General features: G+C 37.2%; 1 protein-coding gene across 5 annotated transcripts in view; it reads right to left on the reverse strand.

Annotated features, from left to right (window-relative positions):
• The window catches only part of ASXL2 (ASXL transcriptional regulator 2), a 116,824-nt gene that overhangs the window by 53,589 nt on the left and 42,028 nt on the right, over window positions 1-21,207 (reverse strand). For 4 of the 5 annotated variants that reach the window (XM_028517287.2, XM_028517286.2, XM_028517289.2 and 1 more), the window contains one exon: window positions 3,285-3,393. In XM_028517287.2, the coding sequence (XP_028373088.1) occupies window positions 3,285-3,393 (109 nt within the window). Of the gene's footprint in view, window positions 1-3,284; window positions 3,394-21,196; window positions 21,203-21,207 lie in introns of those variants that run through there. The other variant, XM_036027738.1, reaches the window with a different exon arrangement.

Genomic DNA, 21,207 nt, shown 5'->3' on the forward strand with positions numbered 1-21,207 from the left:
GTAACAACAGAGTTGTAAGATAAAAAACTAGGAAATTAAAACTTTCTGTGTTTAAATTCTGGCTTTATAGTTTCCTAACTGTGTAGACTTCAGCAAAGTCTTAACCTCTCATGCCTCTGTTTCCCAGTCTTTAAGAGAGGCATACAAATACCCACCTCAAAGGATCACTCTGAAATTAAATGAGTTACTAAATGGAAAACAGTGCCTGGCACATGGTAAGATCTCAGTAAACATTATATACTATGTATTTATGTAGTATACAAAAATATACACATATAAATAATGAATGTTATTTTCTAAGTTACAAAATTTCAGATGTTTTTTCCTCTTGACATATATTTATTTTATTAATTAATAAATTAATTTTCTAATAAGATAAAAATAATTCTGGCACAGGACCCCCCTACCTGTAATTGGCATTCATACCATAGGTAAATCGTAACTCTGATCTAGTAAAGAGCTGTCCTTGTCCACTTAATGTTTATACCCTAGTGCCATTTCTTATGCTATGCACTTTATTCAAATGCTCATCTCATGTTTTTATATTCTTTCCTTTAAAATGCAGGACACTTTATAGAGTTAGTTGCTAGCCATATCTCTTGACCGGCAGGTTCACTTTAGATACAAATATAACTTCTAATCTTAAACCTGTGATCCCTCCAAGATCAACTGCTCATGCCCCAAATTTTGCAATTATTTTATCCCTTCTTTTATCCACTCCATTTAGTGCATATTTTATTTCTCTAATGTCCTTTGCCTCCATCTCTTTTACTACCTCTATATTTCATGACAATTATCTTTTTCAAACAACCATAGCTATTCTCCTGAATACTCATTCTCATTCTCCCCCACCCCCTTGCCTTACACATACACACTCTCTCTTACTGCTCAGTCAGGTTTTCAAAAGCTCAAAAGTTTGGTGTTTACCTAACATGTATCCCACCCCTGACTCCTTATCACACTAGCCCACACACAGATTATGGTCTACCCTTTCCAATTTACTCGACAAAAACATCCATTCTACCTGTGCCTTTGCTTAAGCTCTTCCCTTGTCCTGGAAGGCCCTCTTCACATTACTTACTGTCAAAGTGTAACTCAAATCTTACAAGTTTAAAAAAAAAAAAAAAAGAAAGAAACGGCTCTGGCTGTTGTGGCTCAATTGGTTAGAGTAGAGCATCATCCCATAACTGAAAGGTTGCAGTATCAATTCCTGGTCAGGGCACATGCCTAGGTTGAGGGACTGATCCCTGGTCCAGCCACATATGGGAGGCAACCAATAGATGTTTCTCTCTCACATTGATGTCTCTCTCTCCACCTTCCTCTCTCTCTAAAAATCCTCAAGTGAGAATTAAAAAAATAAAATAAAAGTAAATAAATAAAAAGAAAAAACAAAACTTTCTAGATCCCTTTATTCAATCTTTCTCTGTGCCATCACAGTTCTTTACAGTACAGTACTTCACATCACAGTAAGTTTTATCAATGTGCATTTATTTCAATAACTATGCAACCTTCAAGAGCTCAGGGACCACCATGTACCCTTCTTACAGTCTCATGCAGGAGTGTCCAACTCATGGCCTACGGGCCACATGTGGCCCAGGCTGGCTATAAATGTGGCCCAACACAAAATTGTAAATTTAACTACTTAAAACCTTTTTTTTTGGCTCATCAGTTTTCATTAGTGTTTGTATTTAATGTGTGGCCCAAGACAAAAACTATTCTTCCATGTGGCCCAGAGATGCCAAAAGGTTGGACACTCCTGACAGTGTCCTGCATGGAGTATCCACTTCATAAACGTTACTAACAACACACAAAGCCTAGAACTGCTCAAGCCTAAAAGAAACGCAGAAAACTCCATGTGGGAGTAGAGTCCTGTAATCCCAGGAAGTTTAATAAAGTGTAGAAAAAGGAGGCATTACAGGTAAATTAGTTCTTTTTAATGTTAGTGGGCTACATACAACCACTGAGCATAATGATGACTACAGCTCAAAGCTAAAAAGGTTTAGAGGGGACAGTCCCACATAAACATGGTCATAGTCATACATACTAAGCATTAATCTCCTATTTAATTTCCTTCGGACACAACCCCTCTTATCAATTCATCCGGCTTAACACCAACCTCACATCACGGGTAACCATGAACCTAAGAGTGGCCACAAGAAGATCAAAACATTTGGCAACAGCAGTCATTCAGGTATAGACACATGGGCCAAGACAAACTAATTAATCCAAATTGAAACGAACTGAAGGCTCCTGCTTTAGTTCCTTAGACTCTTTCCTCTCCACATGTACAGCTTGCAGGGTGGGGGTTGGGTGTGAAGTCATGTACAATGAGGACAGTGAGAGCCTGCCTGAGAATGAAGCCAAAAGAAAAGTGGAGAGACCTGATAACATTACCATTATCAATTGTTACCAAACCCTGAAACATCTTTGCACTCCTGAACCAAGGCTGAGTTTCTCTGGAATTTTCAGTTACCTGAATTAATAAATTCTGTTTTAGCCCTGGCTGGTGTGGCTCAGTGGACTGAGCGTGAGACTGTGAACCAAAGAATCTCCAGTTTGATTCCCAGTCAGCGCACATGCCTGGGTTGCAGGCCAGGTCCCCAGTGAGGGACAAGGGGCGGGCAGCCACACACTGATGTTTTTCTCCCTGTCTCTTTCCTTTCCCCTCTCTCTAAAAATAAATAAAAATCTTTAAAAAAATTCTGTTTTACTCAAGCTCATTTGTGTTGATTTTCCTGTTTGTAACTGAAAGGACCCTAATAAGTCAAGGCCCCTTCTCGGTGTAGGAAATTAAAAATTAGCAAGCCTGCTATGGTACAAAGAACATGGGCTTGGGAATTCAGTCAGATCTAGGTTCTGATTCTGATACTACTTGGCCAAAATTGGGCAGGAAAATCCAATCTTCTGAATTTTGGCTTTCTCCATTATAAAGAGGGAACAGTAACTATAACTCTGAATTGTAATGGAGAATCAAATGAGAGGGTATATAAAGCATCAAGGCTGTAAGTTCCACCATAATTATTCAACTGTTATGAGGCCCTTGAAAAAAATTACTGAAAGTCATTTTCATTTCGCCCTTGTAAGATAATATTAGAAACAATAAAAAATAAATTTACTTCTAGTCTACAGATGGTTATAGATTACTATATATCAGATACAGGGTTGAAAATATTAGTTCTGGAAATATGTTCTTCAAGAACACTGTCCTCTATGATACAAATATTATTTATATGTAGTCACTTCATGACCTACTTTTTAAATGACTTCCTAACAAAAATATTTACCTTCAAAGTATAGACTCCCATTCTACCCGGAACCTTATAGAAGATGCCCTCTTCACCTCGAGAGTTTGTGTGCAGCATTGCATTCAGGCATGCAAGAGGGGAAGTCCCACTGCAAAGACAAAAGAAAAACAATGATTAGCTTCTGTCTCTGAATATCCAATGTAACGGTGACTTAAGATAAAACTAACTTATCAACACTCAATTGACATAAACACATTTTGTAAACTATAAATTATAAAGTCTATCAATCTACAGAGAGGCTGCCATGGAGAACATGGATTTAGAATTCATGCTTATGTATCTAAAGAAAAAAATTATTTAATTTTCTTAATCCTCATCCAGTATCTAACATTGAAGCCAAGAAAAACATCTCATAAAAGTAACACAAATGCCCTGGCTGGTGTAGCTCAATCAGTAAGGGCTGCAAAGCAAGGGTCAGAGGTTTGATCCCCAGTCAGATCACATGCCTAGGGTGCAGGCCAGGTCCCCAGTGGGGGGCATGTGAGAGGCAACCACACACTGTTTCTCTCCCTCTCTTTCTCCTTCCCTTCCCCTCTCTCTATAAATAATTTTTTTAAAAAAAGTATCACAAATGTAATATGAAAAGATTCTATTTCACTTAAAATTTTGTCAATTATGCCTCCACTAAGCTGAATTATTTTTAAAAGACACTATATTCATTTAGAAGAGGCTTTAAATGTCCAGAAGTAAAACTTGACATACAGCTGCGGGTGTACAACATGAGTCCGTATTTGTATAAATTGTGCTGACCTCTTGTATTTAGACCTATTATGAGGTCAATGAAAAGTAGGTTTTGGAATAATTATTTATCTTCTCTCTAACAACATGGGTAAATGTTTCCTAATTCTAATGCATTTACCATATTTTCTCGAGTTTTATATATATAAAAAATTATCTGTAAAAACATAAATATATTTTCCTTTCTAATGGTAATCAGATTTCATTTTCCTCTCGTACTTAATAAAATAAGGCAGCTAGAGCAGACTGCTGGATATCTTGGGTATAACTAAAGACTATAGTTATCTGTGGGGGCAGAGCAGGGCCATGGGCCCATTGTCTTTTGACACTATGGAAGTGCTCAGGGTCAAAAACTACAAAGAAGCCCTGGCTGGTGTGGCTCAGTGGACTGAATGCCGTCCTGAAAATCCTGAGAACCAAAAGGTTGACGGTTCAATTCCCAGGTAGGGCACATGCCTAGGTTGTGGGTTGGGTCCCCAGCTGGGGGCGTGCAGGAGACAACCGATCGATGTATCCCTCATACATCAACGTTTCTCTCCCTTTCTTCCTCCCTTCCCCTCTCTCTAAAAATAAATAAAATCTTAAAAAAAAAAAAAAAACCTACAAAGAAGATGGAGAACAAAGAAAAGAAAGAAAAATCTTTTGCTGAAGAAAGTTCCAGGCTGATTACTTCATAGTCATGTGTTTCTAATTTGGTTATTTCCACGTGAAAAATACATGTAATTCTAGTCAGAATCCCAAAATTTATATCAAATAAACGTATAAAAATTACCAAGAAGTATCTGGGGGAAAAATAATGGGAGAACTGCTTAAGGAGATATTACAATACACTGTAAGCCAGTATTATATTGAAGTGATATACTTCTGGGGCAGCATAAATAAGCCAATGAGCACTCTTATATACTGTTAGTGAAACAAAAGAGAAAATGCAGAAACGGCCCATAATAAATGTAAAGGCACTATTTCTGTGTAGTGGGAAGAATACAGACGGCAGCATGACACGGTCACTTATGGTCATCTGTTCCCTCCTCTTCTGCAGAGAGTACCTAAAATTTCCTGTGAAACCTTAGCCCCCTCCCACTCTAACATGGTTGAGACAGAATCCCACGCTCATCACAGGTGTAAATCGAAACTGTTAAACTAGCATTTCCTGGTTGAAATCCCAGTAAGCATTTCTGTGTGCAACACACTCCCCGCATCACAGTGACAGGTTCAGGAACAGAAACATGACTTAATCCAGGCCAACAATCAAAGTGCTTTTTGTCTTTTTGTAGGGCATTTGGGAAAGGAAACCTTCTTTCCAGGGAAGCTTCAGAAAGAGACCCTTTGTCCTCCCCTGAGTAGTAAAAAGAAGTAATGCCTAAAACTTTCATAGTCATCATGTGACCACAGGAATTATCTGGAATTGGGGTGGAACAACACAAAAGACAGACAGATGAACACCTAGGTAAGGGTCACAGAAAAAATTTCAACATCTAAAAAGACAGAACTAAGGAAGAGGAACACAACCATTTTTTTTAGCAGTATTACTTTTGCACTGTACCAAGCCTTGCCTGAAGCCAGTCTTATCTTGGAATTTTGTTAAGGTTTTAAGTCACAAGAACTGAGTCTTAAATAAAATCATTTATTTAATAAGTAGTGTTGGCTATCATGTTGTACATCTGGGGAAAATAATTCCCACAATATATTAAAAAACATATACCAAAATAAATTATTTATTTTTAGAGAGGGGAAGGGAGAGCAGAAGAGAGGGAAAGACAGAAATATCAATCGGTTGCCTCGCATATGCCCCCAACCAGAGGCCTGGCCTGCAATCCAGGCACGTGCCTGACAGGAAATCCAACATCAACCCTTCAGGTCAAAGGCTTTCATTCAATCTGCTGAGCCACACCAGCCAGGGCCAATTTTCTCTGAAGGAAATAAAGTTTTGAAAAGCCAAAAAGAGATACAGAACACTGTACTGTTTAAGACAACAATTCAAATTTTATTTCAGGAAAATACTAATATAAAAAGTCAGAGAATTCTGACAGAGTTAATGTTATAAATTATGAAGCAATGGCAGAAAAGTAAAATAGATACTGCCCATAATGGCAGGAATAGATCTTCAAGGGCAGTAACTCCAGAATTATATAATTAAATTAAAAAAAAAAGGAATAACTGGAAAGAACAGGTATCATATGCATGGGTAATAAAACCCTGGTACTGGTTACAGAGTTATGAGACAATGCAGCTTCTAATTTTCCATGCTCAAGAGATCAGGGTGGGGGGGAAGGGGGACTACATTTTTTTTTAAGAAAAGGAACAAGTGCAACGCTGTAATTTTATGCTGAATCCACCTCATGTAATGAAATATACTCAGATGTTTCCTGTAAGGCCCAAGAACAGAAGTAACTTCAGTCATGCTGTCAATCACTTATTTTTTAATTCCCTCTCCTGTAAAAATGGTTCCTGAGCAGGAGCTTGAAGAGCTGCAAGACCTGAAAAACTGGGGTCTATATAATTACACTGCTCAGATGAAGCAAATATAGTAACTCAGGAACAGACACATTATTGTGAGACAAAAAGAGCCAGATTTATGTATTCACACCAATTTGAATTCAGATCGGACTGTGGCCATGAGCAAGTCATTTTAAACACCACTGATCTTAATTTTCTTGTCTTCAAATGATTTTCTCAACTCCATTTCAAAGTAGATGTAACACCCCCTACTTTGTAATTTGGGACAAAGCGTATGTCACAGAGAAGAGATTCAGTAACCGTGGCAGTGACCTTAACAACTTGCTCCCCCACTTCAGCCTTGTGTGTTTCAGTGTTCCCTATCTCCAGTAGTAGTAATGTCACTCTCACCCCCACAGACTCTGCACTCTGAAGCCAGAGCGGCCTTTTAAAAACAAATATAATCACAACACCTCTGCCCAGCTTAAACTTCACACATGGTATCATCATTTTATTAGAATAAAGTCCAAAATTATCAATATCATCTGACCATGATCATTCTCCTCACCAGCCTTTTTTTCCATTTTGTAACTTATGATTCTGACTTCTTGGGCTTTGCACTAGCTAATGCTTCTGCTTCCAATGATAATAACCTTCACCTTTTCTCCTACCAAGCTCTTCGGATGTCATTCTTAATGTCTCATTTGAGGAAGCCACTCCAACGTTGTGTAAGAACCAAAACTGTCCTAAATACACAGCATTTATAACTACATACATAGTAATAAAAAAATTTTAATTTAATGTGTGACTCCACTGTGGACCAGCCAGATTCAATGGTGTATGATTTCCGCTAAGTTCTCTGGGAAGCACATTCTCTCTTCTCTATTTGAACCCAAAAACATACAGGCTCCAGAACCTATGAGTATAATCCTGCAAATACTGTAACAGTAAAGCCTTTGACTGTGTGGACCATGAAAAGCTGTGGGCCGTTCTGAAAGAAATGGGCATGCCTCAGCACTGGACTGTCCTGATGTGTAACCTGCATTGTGGACAGGAAGCCACGGTCAGGACAGAATGTAGAGAGACAGGATGGCTTCCTGGAGCCAAAGGTGTCACATAATGGTGCATTTTAGCTCCTCATTTATTTAATCTGTATACACAACACATCATACAAAAAACTGGTCTAGACTCAGAGAAACAGAGTGAAATCGGTGAAAAAAATACCAAGAATTTAAGATACACAGATGACACCACCTTACTGGCAGAAAACTAGCAATGATATCAAACAACTTCTGATAAAATTGAAAGAAAATGCCAAAGCAGGACTGCATTTGAACACCAAGAAGGCAAAAATCACGACTACGGAATGCACAACTTTAACATAGAAAATGTTAGGGATGAAATTGTTAAAGATGACTTGCCTTGGTTCAGTCATCAATTCAAATGGAGACTGTAGCCAAGAAATTAAGAAAAGGCTGAGACTCAGTAGGGCAGCAACAGAAGAATTAGGAAAGATCACTCAGAGCAAAGATGTGCCATTAGAGACCAAGGCTAAGATCATACACACCCTCATATTCCCAGTTAGTATTTAGGGATACAAAAATTGAACAGTGAAAAAGGCTGGTAAGAAAACTGATTCATTTGAAATATGGCCTTACTGGAGAGCTCTACTGATACCCGGAACTGCCAGAAAGATCAGCAAATGAATCCTACAGTAAATGCAGCCTGAAGCTTCACCGGACATAAAACAATAAAACTGAAACTGTCCTGTTTTGGGCACATCATGAAAAGGCAGAATTCTTTGGAAATCGATGCTGGGGAAAAATAGAAGGTATCCGGAAAAGAGAAAGACCAAACATGAGACACACTGACTCCATAAAAGAAGTCATAAGCATGAGAGTAGTACTACTGAAGACATGACACTGTGGACATCACTCATTCCTAGGGTCACCAGAGGTCAAAGCCAACTAACTCAACAGCATACACAAGAGGAGACAAGGTGCTCCTCAAACCTGTAAAGACAAACCCAAGGACTCATATACTCAAAAACATTTATCTTAATTTTTTTCTAAATCCTGCAACTTCAAGGATTAAGAATTAAGCCTAGATCAAGGCACAAAAAGCAAAACTAGCAGATTAAATTACTGTTTTTTAACCATCATTTACTCCATCATGTCACCTTGCAGTATGTAGAGCACCACTTTCAACCTTTTTCATCTCCTGGCACATATAAACCAATTACTAAAATTCTGCAGCACACCAAAAACTTTATTTTTGTTAATCTGACAGAAAAGAATAGGTATAATTTTGATTTACAATAAATAGTACTAATTACCTACCCCTTTTTGCTCCAAAGTGACTTTTAAAAAATTACATGAGGATATCTAGTACCAAGAATTAACCAGTCAAATGCAACCTTATGCAACGTCACCAATAAGATGCAACTCTATTATACATGAATTATATATTGTTGGCCAAAAAGTCCATTTAGTTTTTTCCGTAAAATAAAAGACATATTTTTTCATTTTTACCAATAACTTTATAGATTTGTATATTTTGAATATGTTGCCTATATCCTGCGTGGTAATAACATTAATTGTTTTTAATGTCTCAATTTGCTCGCTATCAACTTCAACTGGTCTACCCAATCGTGGAGCATCGTCCAGCAAGAAATCTCTAGCATGAATCTTCGCAAACTACCCGTGACATGTTCAATCAATCATAACACCTTCTCCATACACTGAACAAATCTTTTTTCCATTTCAGTTGCGTTTTTACCTTTCTTAAAATATCGTAATATGCCAAAATGCTGCGTATTTTCTTTCATCTTCAATATTAACATAACTAGACAAAAATTCACCAATTTTATTTATTTTTAAATGTACGCTGATATGACAGCTATCACAATACAATCTAAAAAAACTGTTTGAAATGAAGTTAAAGACAACTAAGCACTAGCAGAGCCATCTTACAGTAAAAACCCAACAAACTTTTTGGCCAACCCAATATTCATGGTTCAAGACAGGGTATTCACACCAGATGGCTATTGTTGTGTTGGCTGTTGTTATTTTATTTGACAATCTAAGGGAAAAGAGATCTGTACCCCTGACTAAAATGTCAGGTATTGCATGTTTTTAAAATTCTTGCAGCACACTAGTGTGCCACAGCAGACCAGTTGAAAATTGCTGTATTACAGTAAGTAAAATATATTTCCCTGCCCCACGTGAATGTTGGACTTGACCACAAGACTTCATTTGGTCAATGAAATACCAGACATGACAGAAACAGAGGCTAAAATGTGCATGTTTTGTCTTAACTCTGAAACTGCCATGACAGCAGGCCACTGATTCCAGAACGGAGAAAACCACAGCCTAAAGCCAAGCCTAGACAACAATAACTGAACCCCAAGCAAATCTAAAGACACAAAAGGAAGAAAACAAACTACTTGTTGTTACAAGATTTTGAGACTGTTATGCAACCAAAACTGACCAACAAAAATAATCCCTGTACAGAACATGCACAGAACATCTTTCTTAGCAATACTCAAAACCAAAAGACAGTAAGAAAAGCTCTTATGTTACGAAAAATTTTACATCCAACCAAGATGTCATTCCGACAAAGAAGCCATTGAAAGATAATCATCCAAACTTAAAAGCCAACAAAGAAATGCACCAAAATAAACAATCCAGGAACAAAGGAAAAGTTTACAGGAGAAAAAATGTAAATAATTGCAATTAGGTAATATAAGAGAAATGTGAATGTTTTCTACTTTTTCAACTTTCATTTAAAAAATGAAAACACACCTTCATAATTTTCCTATTTTCCTTTTCTTCAATGTCAGAAATCATTTAGGAATATCCTAAACCAAGTACATTAATATATTTCAGTGAAAAAACTGAAGTATAGCAATTTTCTTAGTTTCTTAATGAAATGCAATAAACAATGGTTATTCTTGAGTAGTGAATTTCACGGGCACATTTTTCATTATTAACTTTTCTATTTTGGTTATCAGGTATCACTTTTACAAAATTACTAAATAGTCTAAAAATACATAAATTATTAAAAACACGTAACTTCTGAAAGAGTAATGCTCTTTTTCAGAATCACTTCCTTTGTCAAAGGGCAGGCTATTAAAAACAAAACAAGCAACGGGGAAACTGTATGGAATGAAATGAAAGACTTCCACTAGAAAAGACACATTGATTAGCAAGGTATTTGTTGACCAAGTAAAAGAAGAAACACTCACTAGTCACAGATGCCCACAAATACAAAGACAGGGGATATCTACTGTATTTTTTGGACTATAAGATGCACCTCCCCACCCCCCATCAAATTTGGGAGGAATAATGGTTGTTAATGCTGCTGTTGAGTTCTGTTTACATTTACAATGGTGAAATATTGTTACTTAAGTTATTAAATATTTTACCATTTTGCTTCAAAAATTTTTTTCCTATTTTCCTCCTCTAAAACCTGGGTGCATCTTATGGTCCCAAAAATACTTTGTGTGTATATATGGCATTCAAAGATCAAGAGACAAGGCAAAGCCTGGGCTGGTGTGGCTTAGTAGATTCAGTGTCGGCCTGTGAACCAAAGGGTCGCCAGTATGATTCCCAGTCAGGGCACATGCCTGGGTCGCAGGCCAGATCCCCAGTAGTGGGTACACAGAGGCAACCACACATTGATGCTTCTCTCTATTCTCCCCTCCCTTCCCTCTGTATAAATACATAAACTCTTTAAAAAAAAAGAGAGAGAGAGACAAGGCAATGATGAAAAGGGGCTGGGGAGATCTAGTGGTTTTAGAAATGCTTAGATCATATCACCAAAATTTTTAATCATTTCAATTATATGATAATGATCTTTAGGGGAAAAAAATTAGCTTTCACTTAAGAATATCAATATGAAAACGATCATGATATTCTGACAATGACTTTGAAGTCTTATATCAAAGTATATTTTCAAACAGAATTTGGCTTTTACAAACCTCTAATAAAATAACTTTCATGTGAAAATTTACTTTTAATGAAAAGTATATTTGACAAATAATTCATTGTACCTCAAGTCTGTTTAGATGTCCATGCTAAAGCCTTATCTTAATACTACTTGTGCAGAGATTAAACTGCTTCTTATCATCAAACAATAAAATAAATGATTATAGTGGAAAATAACCCATATAAAACAAATAAGAAAAACAAAAAGATTCTTTGGAAAATTTGCTTGTATACTCTCTTTTAATACTTCACTGTAAATCTTCACTCTATCTTCCCATTATTGTCTTTTTTCCATTACTGTTTTTTAAAAAGCACAATTTGTCTACTACCAAGAAGGTGTGAGCAAAACTGTTTGAAAGGGAAAAAAAGTCCAGTGATTATGTTTTATTTTAAAGTAAATATATGGAACAATATGGTTCAATTTTATTTAGATTAGATAATCACAAAGTCTTGGTACTGAAGGACCTTAGAGAACACCGTAACTTTTCACCTAAAACAGAGGTGTCCAACAATGGCCTGTGGGGCATCCCAGGATGGCTATGAATGTAGCCCAACACAAAATTGTAATTTTACTTAAAACATTATGAAATTTCTTTGTGATTATATGTAGCAATGTGTTTAATGTGTGGCCCAAGACAACTGTTGTTCTTCCAGCGTGGCCCAGAGACACCGAAAGGTTGGACACCCCTGAAAAGTGAAATACAAAACTGTTCATCAAGAGCTTACCTAATTATGTCCTGGCCCTACTCAAAAGTGAAGCACACTTATGCTTTGGAGTCAGACAGATGTGGGTTCAAGTTCTATCTCTAGCTAGCTATGGAATTTCTCACTGCTTCAATGTCTTTATGAAATAAAGACTTCAGAGGACTTATTTAAGATTAAATAGATCATATGTATAAAGTACCTGAATACTATCTTAGTCCACAACCATTTCCACTATTGCTTCACTAACAGTGTCTTGCTTTTCAATCTTATAATAAAAAGAATAAAACAGAGTTTAAGAGAAATATAATGCTCCTAAAAAGGTCACCTTTTAACTACTGTATATAAAGAAATATTAACTGCCTTTATTTTAGCTGACCAAGATGCTAACATTTCTTACTTTCTTAACTAACATTTGTTTCAGGAACTGGGACAAGTTCCTGAAAATCACATGTCTCTGAACTAAAAAGGTATATGTAGATGGTTGCCGTATGAGGACAGATAATCTGGGGTAAAAGAAGTACTAGTGTGCAAAACAGAAACAAAAAATACTTGTCAATATAAGCTAAGAACATAGTTCTGAAACAAGGAGCTAAAGAGTATAAAATTTTACAGATTTCAATATGTCAAAAATTAAGAATTTGTTGTAATTTTACATCTTTGTCCTATTCGGTGTTTCTTGTTCATTTACCAATATAGTCAATGCATCTAAACAGCAAAGCTATTTATTACCATTATTTTCTGCTTCTGAACAACAGCTGTCAGTCTTGACATAGTCACTTACATCGAGATTCAGAGTTTTGAAGGAGTGAACTGATCCCTTAATTTTACCAATTCCTGGCACTTTCCAGCTCACAGAAGTAACTTAAAAGTTATAGGAAACCTGATATAATTAAATGGCTTTGACTCAGCAAGTTACCTTACCTCAAGCAGCAAAAATGAAGACCAAAAATATGAGTGGCAAGGTGGCACCAGCAAGTGGGATCAGACCGTAAGAAGCAGCCCAGCCCAGGAAGCCTCCTTGTCCTTGTGGGCCTAAGACTACAACCTCCTCCCCTGAAATGCTGAGTAGCCCAGTGCACAAGCAAGGAGGGATCCTGTCATAAGCACTGACCCAGGAAGCCTCTTGTTCCACAGGCCAGCCCGCATCTAGAGGCATAAGGCAGCCTGGCCTGTGCAAACTCCACAGAAAGAAGCAGTAGAGATCATTGAGAGCCTCTGTTGTTACCAGAGTAAAACAAGAAGACCACAGTCCACCATAAGAGTCAGGATTCCCACAGTAAACCCAAGCAGTGTTAGCCACTTCCACCATTGGTTAGGACCTAACATTTCTCAACATAATAGCTAGAATATCCAAGATTCAGGAGAAAAATCACCCATCATACCAAGAACCAGGAAAATCATAACCAAAATGAGAAGAGACAATCAACTGATGCCAACACTGACACAAATGTTGAAATTATAAGACAAGGATTTTAAAACAGCTGTCATTTTTATGTTTCAATAAGCACTTCTACATTTTCTTGGAACGAATGAAAACACAGCAAATATAAGCAAAGAAATAGAAGCTATAACAAGAAATAGAACTTACAGAACTTAAAAATACATTAAGAAATATAAGAATTTGTTGGATGAAAAAAAAACTTGCTAAATGGGCTTAATAGTACAATAAGGATAACAGGACAGAATCAATGATCTTAAGGATAGATCAATAAAATTTACCCAGTGTGGCTTAGTGTGGGCCTTCTGGTTCTTTGGGTCTTATGTTGATGGGGTGGGAGCCAGTGGAGCTGGGATGCTTCTGCTGGAGAGTAAGCAGTTCCTGACGGAACTGACTGGGCCCTTCCAGAAGTGCCAGTTGTCAGGCAGTGTGTTCATCACCCTGAAGAAGTATGATGGCCAAGCTAAACCCATTCCAGGGAAACATTCTGTGGAGGGCTTTGAGCCCTCAGACAGTAAGTGTCTTTTAAGAGCTACTGATGGGAGAAAGAAGATCAGCACAGTGGTGAGCTTCAAAGAAGTGATAAGTTTCAGATGGCTTATTCAAACCTGTTGAGAGCTAACATGTTGAGAGCTAACATGTTGAGAGCTAACATGGACAGGCTGAAGAAGAGGGACAAAAAGAGCAGGAGTAAGAAAAGCAAAGCAGCACAGTCAAGGGCACCAAATTCCCTGTTTTCACCAACTAACCACTGGACTGTTATTTTTTTCCCTTGGTTTTTACTTTTGGCCACAAAGCTAGGTTTCTGATTCCTCTGCATTAACTTTTCATGAGAGATTAGGGTCATTTTGGACAGACGAAGAGCTGTGATGTTTACAGGGTAGTATAAAAAGCCATTTTATTTTTGACCTGGCTAATCGGTCTGTGTTGCATAGTTGTGTACTCTTGAACTAGAGTTTAAAGTCTCTGCAGTCATCTGTGTGAAGAGCAATGTATCATTAAACCTGCCTATTTATCACACAAACAAACAAACAAACAAAAAAACAACCCGGTATGAACAACAGAGAGAAAAATAACACTGAAAAAAATTAAAAGAATCTCAGGGAGTTGTGGGATAATAACAGAATATTCAAAGTTCATTTCATCAGAGTCTGGGAAAAAAAGGAAAGAAGGATTTAAAGAATTACCGGCTGACAATTTCTTTCACTGGGTGAAAAACCTACATATTCAAGGAACTCAGGGAATCTAAATAGGATAAAACTTGAAGTCCCCATACCAAGACACATCATAATTAAATTTCTAAAGACTAGCCCTGGCTGGTGTGGCTCAGTGGACTGAGTGCCCACCTGCAAACCAAAGGGTCACTGGTTCAATTCCGAGTCAGAGCACATGCCTGGGTTGCAGGCCAGGTTCCCCAGCAGGGGGCGCTCGAGAGGCAACCACACATTGATGTTTCTCTCCCTCTCCTTCTCCCTCCCTTCCCCTCTCTAAAAATAAAAATAAAATCTTTAAAAAAAACAACCCATAAATTTCTAAAGACTAAATACTAAAAAAAGGAAGAAAGAAAAGAAAAAAGGTTCTGAAAGTAGAAACAACACATTACCTACAGGGAAAAACTAATTAAAATGACAGCAGATTACTCATCTGAAACCACGGAGACCACAAGGAAGTGGCACATTTTACAAGTGCAGAACAAAAGCAAATGTTACCTCACACATTTCCAATCTCATAAATATTTTCATTATTAATCTGCAGAATACTACATATCTCAATGCTAGTAAGTCAAATGATGATCTTAACAAAATTAGATGTAAATTGAGTTTCTAAAATTATGACAATGCTTATAAACTACAAGAACAAAAAAGTGCATATAATAAAACATTTACATAGTAGTATCATTCTTATTCAGTTTCTAGACTAATTATATCATTTTATAAGGTAAAAATCATGCATCCAAAGGTAAGTTCAATTAAACTTCTAAAAGAGTGTTTTATAATTGTATAATACTTCTTTAAAATAAAATAATACTTCTTACCTTCTGGAGTTGGAATGCACCCCAAGAAAATGAAAGAAGGAAAAAAAAAGAGCTTTTAATTTTTTACAAAGCAACAATAAAGCCAAAAAACAAACTCCCCCTTCCCCTCCCAGTAATGTCCACAATTCCTCAAATTAGCAAGCTCCCCACACTGTGCTACATAAAATATTAATTTCTTCTTCAGAATTCACAAAAATTAGCCTGAATGATTGCTGTGTCTAACAATACATAATTAAATTCAGCTCAAGTCTACACCATTTCAGGTAACAGTTGCACTACCTTGCTTATGTGGCAGAATAAAACTATTACAGTAGTTTAGAGTTAAATGTAGATACAATGAATATTCCCCATCCTTTAATATTCTTCCCATGCATTTCAATTTCAAGGAGCCATCATAAAGCCATCAGCTATGGATCCTAATGTTCAGTAGCCTTCCCTTTGATCCATAATGGAGCTCATTGTGAAGCTTAGTAACAATGAACAGGAATATTTTGTCAATATCCAAGTATTTTGGGTTCTGTTGTTTTTATTAGTCCTTTTGACATTGTAACAAGGTTTGTGGGCTTGAAAGCAGACTGCAACTAGCAGATAAAGAAAATGCAGGCCAAATTCAAAGGTACTGGCCAAACTCATAAATATGGTACCAATTTAATAATGTTCTTCACTCTTAAACTGAGCTCTTTCTAATGAAATCACCTCATGGCAATTCAGCTTGGCAAATAAGCAAATGATCTACTCTGTGGGAATAATGATTTCTGCCACAGAGTAGTAGTGAATGTTGATTTTATTTTCCTTGCTGTATAATTTCACATTTAAAAAGGTAGGGAAAAATCAGAACATGGGATTAGTTTTTGATATGAGGTGAGCTAACACACGCTTAAGTACCATGAGAGATTATTTGGTTCACAAATAAATGTATTAATACTAACCAGGCGCAATGGGGACTCCTCCAAAGAGGTCTAATTTCAATATGGCAAATGTTTATTGAGCATGATCTTTGAAGATGATTCCCAAAGTTCTTTACAATTCTACCTCTAAAGGAGCTAGCATGGGATAAAGACTGAACATAAGAAAAACTCCTTGCTAGGTAACAACTTTGAGCTCTGCATAACAACAATGTAAAGACCTACTTAAAAGCTCTTAAAAAATGTATTGCCCTTTCCAGAAGTTAAGTTATTATAAAGGCTGTAGTTTTAATTTCAGATTCTTCCAGAAAGTAATTCACAGTTAGAAAACAACTAACCTAATATTGATATATATCAGCACGTGATATAAATTCGATTTGAAAAATAACAGAGCACACATGCTAATCAGAAAAGTCTGGAGCCCTGGCTGCTGTGACTCCGTGGAGTGAGTAGAGGCCTACGAAACAAAAGGTTGCAGGTTCGATTTCCAGAAAGGGAACATGCCTGGGTTGTGGGCCAGGTCCCTAGTTGGGGGCATTTGAGAGGCAACCAATCAATGTTTCTCAAACACAAATGTTTCTCTCCCTCTCATTCACCCTCCCTCCCCCTCTAAGAATAAATAAAAATTAAAAAAAAAAAAGAAAGAAAGAAAGAAAGAAAAAGAAAGGTCTGGGGAACTATGGATGTAGAGGCAGTTATGATACACTAAAAAGAGCAAAAACTGACAGGGTAAGCCTTGGTTTCTAGTTTCACTGAACTACATGTAAGACTGGCCAAGTCTCAATCTCCATGGGCCCTCATTCTTTAATAATAAAATGAGATGTAACTATAATATCCCAAGATATCTTTTCCAGCTATAACATTTCATGACTGAATAATGTGACTGGTTTGAAAAGGGTCCTGGGGAGGGAGGAGAAGATGAGGATGAAATGCAATAGATTATACATTTTGTATTGTTAATTGGGGGTATTGTTAATCAGGGGCATCACGATGTACTATATAACTAAAAAATTCCGTGGAACTTCATTTGCAAGTAATGCCTACACAAGCTATCTGCTTGTCCACATATTTGTCAGTACTAGTATATAAACAGCATTTACGTCTTCCTTCCCAGGTCTTTTCCCATAAAGAACTAATGCTTTTAAAGGTCTTGACATCTTTCAGAGGTAACAAATAAGTAATGACCACCTAATCTAAAAGCTAAGCAGTTGGCTACACTTATTTATCAGCTACATAACTTACTGGTCCACACCACTCTTATGGTGTAGAAGATTCAAATTCATGAGTCACCAAAACTACTATGAATGGTTTAATTCAGAAAACACTCTATCCGTGCATGATGAATTCAGGAACACCAAGAATCTTTTTAATTTCTCTTTCCTCTTCTATTCATGAATAGAAAGACAAGAGAAACCAGTAAGAGAATAGGGTCTCGAGAAATGAATACTCCTCTTTCTCTTCTGTCGTCAAATCTCTTTAATAAGGAGAGTCAAAATATACAATTAATAGGATGAGCAAAGCAAGTTCAGAAGACTCCACTGGGAGGGATGGGGGAGCACTGAAAGCAATGACTACTTTAGAAGAAAGGCTAGAAGTCCTACACTAATGCTATAAAAGCACATTTGTGAGCATTAATGACAGCCACAGCTAATGGAGGAAAAAAAACTGCTATCCAACAGGCTAAGAATAGAAGTTGCAATGAGATGTTGATAACAGTAAAGGATTAGCAGGAATATTCCTGAAGTATATATAAGTACTTTGATTTACTATTCTGTGTATATGTTTTATCAATAGTATGTATGCTTAATGTCTATATTTAGTTGCTCTATTTTTTATAACAATCCAGAATACCCAATTGCACGCAGTCTCTTGAGTTCTTATTTGTTAGATACACACTGGAATGTTGGAAGTCAAATGCCTGAGGTTTTACTTCAAAACAATCTGGGGTGGTAGGACTGTTTATAATTTATACTGGAAAATGCATACTTTTTAGTTTGAAATTTTCAAAAAGTAAACCTTTCCATTTAAAAAATTGTCTTCAGTACCTTACTTATAAACCTAGACTGTAACATAAGTCAAAGTATATTATCACAAAAGGAAAAGGATTTTTAGATTCTGTAACACACTGGGAACTCTTTACTCATCCATGTCCAACACACAGATTACATACATATTAATCTCTGAAAAGAGATACCTACTCTAAAGCTCCACACTACTGCTACCTTTTAATTGCTGTCTTGACATTTATAACAAAACCATTCCCCACAGTTGAATACCTCCTCAACCCTCATGAGGGTCAAACCTTTTTTCTTTTAATCCACAATCCACGCTCAATGATTCCTTTATTAAGCAACCCCCCACTTGACGAGTTTATTCCTCAATTCTTAATCTCTACAGTGAACAGCAGCTACTCAATCAGGAAGCCTGGAAATCATTTTTAATTTTTTCCTACCTTTCACCTCCTACATCCAAGCCATCAGCCAGTCCTGAAACACGCTAACTCAAATCTGTCTGCTCTCTGCAGCGCTACTTCCTTTCACCCTAATCCAAACTACCACCATCTATTGCCTAATCTACTAATAGTCTGTCTCCTTAATCCCTTCAAACTCTTGACTGCTACAGTCCATCTCCACAATTTATATTTACCTAAATATATACATTTACCTAAAACAAACCAGAATACCTATAGTCTTGTAGTAAAGAAGCAAATGTTTGAGGCATGTGCATTATCGTAATTCCCTTTAAGGACTGACACACATTAGGACAGAGCAATGCTTATTAAACATTTAACCATGCCAATGGATTCACACTGGTTTGTTGCATTCTATTCACATTCACTTATTTGGTAGAAAGAAAATTGGCTCTAATTATGCAACTAGTCAACACTAAGATTCCAGACATGTAGTCATAAAACACCTGTGCTATTGTCCTATACCAGACTTTTTGTGAAAACCGCCACTGCCCCTTACTGCAATTTAAAATCAACTGGAAAACAAAGGCTACACAAAAACCTAGAATTCTATTCTAAGCCAAAGTAAAACACTACAGTTCTGAGTTGCAATCTCTGGGTTAATCAAGGAAGGTTCTATGAATTTAAAGCTCAATCCAATCTTCATGATTTAAAACTGGCTGGGACTTCCGGTGCTAGTGAAGAAGGTCAGGTCCACAACAGTCTGTGTCTGGTCTCCGTCTCTCTCTCTTCCTCGCTAGTGAAAACTAAAAACTGTGGACAAAAATACAAGAACCAATTTCCCACAAAAACCTCTACATGAATGTTCATACTATTGTTCACAATAGCCAAAAACTGGAAACAGAATGTCCATCAATGGATAAACAAATAAACAAAATGTGGTATATGCGTACAATGGAATCCTAATCAGCAATAAAGAAATGAAGTACTGATAAATACTACAACATAAAAGAACCTTCCAATCATTACACTGTAAGAAAGAAGCCAGTCACAAAAGACCACATATTTTATGATTCCATTACAAAATTGGCAAATTCATAGAGACAGAAAGTACATCATTAGTGGTTGCCTAGGACTGGGGCATGGGAGAGGAGGTCGAAAAAGGGACTAAAAGCTAATGAGTTCAAGGATTCTTTGGGAGGTGATGGAAATGTTTTGGGTAAATGAACTAAATAAAAACCACTGAACTGTATGCTTTAAAATGGTAACTTTTATGATATGCTAATTATATGTCAAATTTTTCTAAAAGCAACTGCCTAAAACACTGAAAGTTAAAAGCTGGCACACTGGGAAATCGAAACCTGACACATATAGAGGTACGTAGTGAAGACTTTACCCTTACCTAAAGACAGGTCTGGCCTTTGCTATTAGCTTCTACAAGATAATCACTAGCCCCAATGAGGGCCTTAGGCCAGCCAGATAGTAATATTGTAATTTAGAGTATAGGCTTTGAGCCACACCAACAATGTGATTTAGGGTGGGGGACTCGGTCACGTGGTATCAGGTGACCTCCAGAGGGGCTAGACACTGGAAATAGATCAACAACCTGGGTAACAAATCACACCTACGTGAGTGATGGATCCCCAATAAAAACTTGACACCAAAGCTCGAGTGAGATTCCCTGGCTGGCAAAATTCCATGCATATTCGCATACACTGATACGGATGATTAACATTGTCCCAAGTCAGGGAGAAGATGACTGAAAGCTCCGAGTTTGGTACTTTACCTTGACTCTGGCCTATGTGTCTCTCTTTCCTTGGCTAATTGGAATCTACATCCTTTCTCTGTATCCTTCCCATAACCATGACTATAACAGTTTTCACTGAGTTATACAAGCACTCCTAGCAAATTATTGAGCCTTGAAAGTATTCTTGGGGACCCCCTCACGAGGCAGTTGGTCTAATTAAGTCAGGGTGGTCATGAGAATTGTTCCCTCTAAGGTCACAGTTAGCCAACTGCTCACAGGGTGAGTTGTCTGGGTTTTTCTCTCACCATTTTGAAGAGCAGGCCCTAGGTGAGGAGATGTACTACTGTAGGAGATAGATAATATTCTGGGAAAAAAAAAAAGCCATGACTTTCTGGCCAGAGACAGGGAAAAAAGGGTACTGCAGGGTAGAGTGAGGGAAGGAGAAGAACTGAGGGGGGTTCCAGAGACAAAAGAACCAGAGAAGGGAACCTTTTGATTTC

Source organism: Phyllostomus discolor, chromosome 6 (assembly GCF_004126475.2).
Source record: "Phyllostomus discolor isolate MPI-MPIP mPhyDis1 chromosome 6, mPhyDis1.pri.v3, whole genome shotgun sequence".
Classification (NCBI taxonomy): Eukaryota; Metazoa; Chordata; class Mammalia; order Chiroptera; family Phyllostomidae; genus Phyllostomus; species Phyllostomus discolor.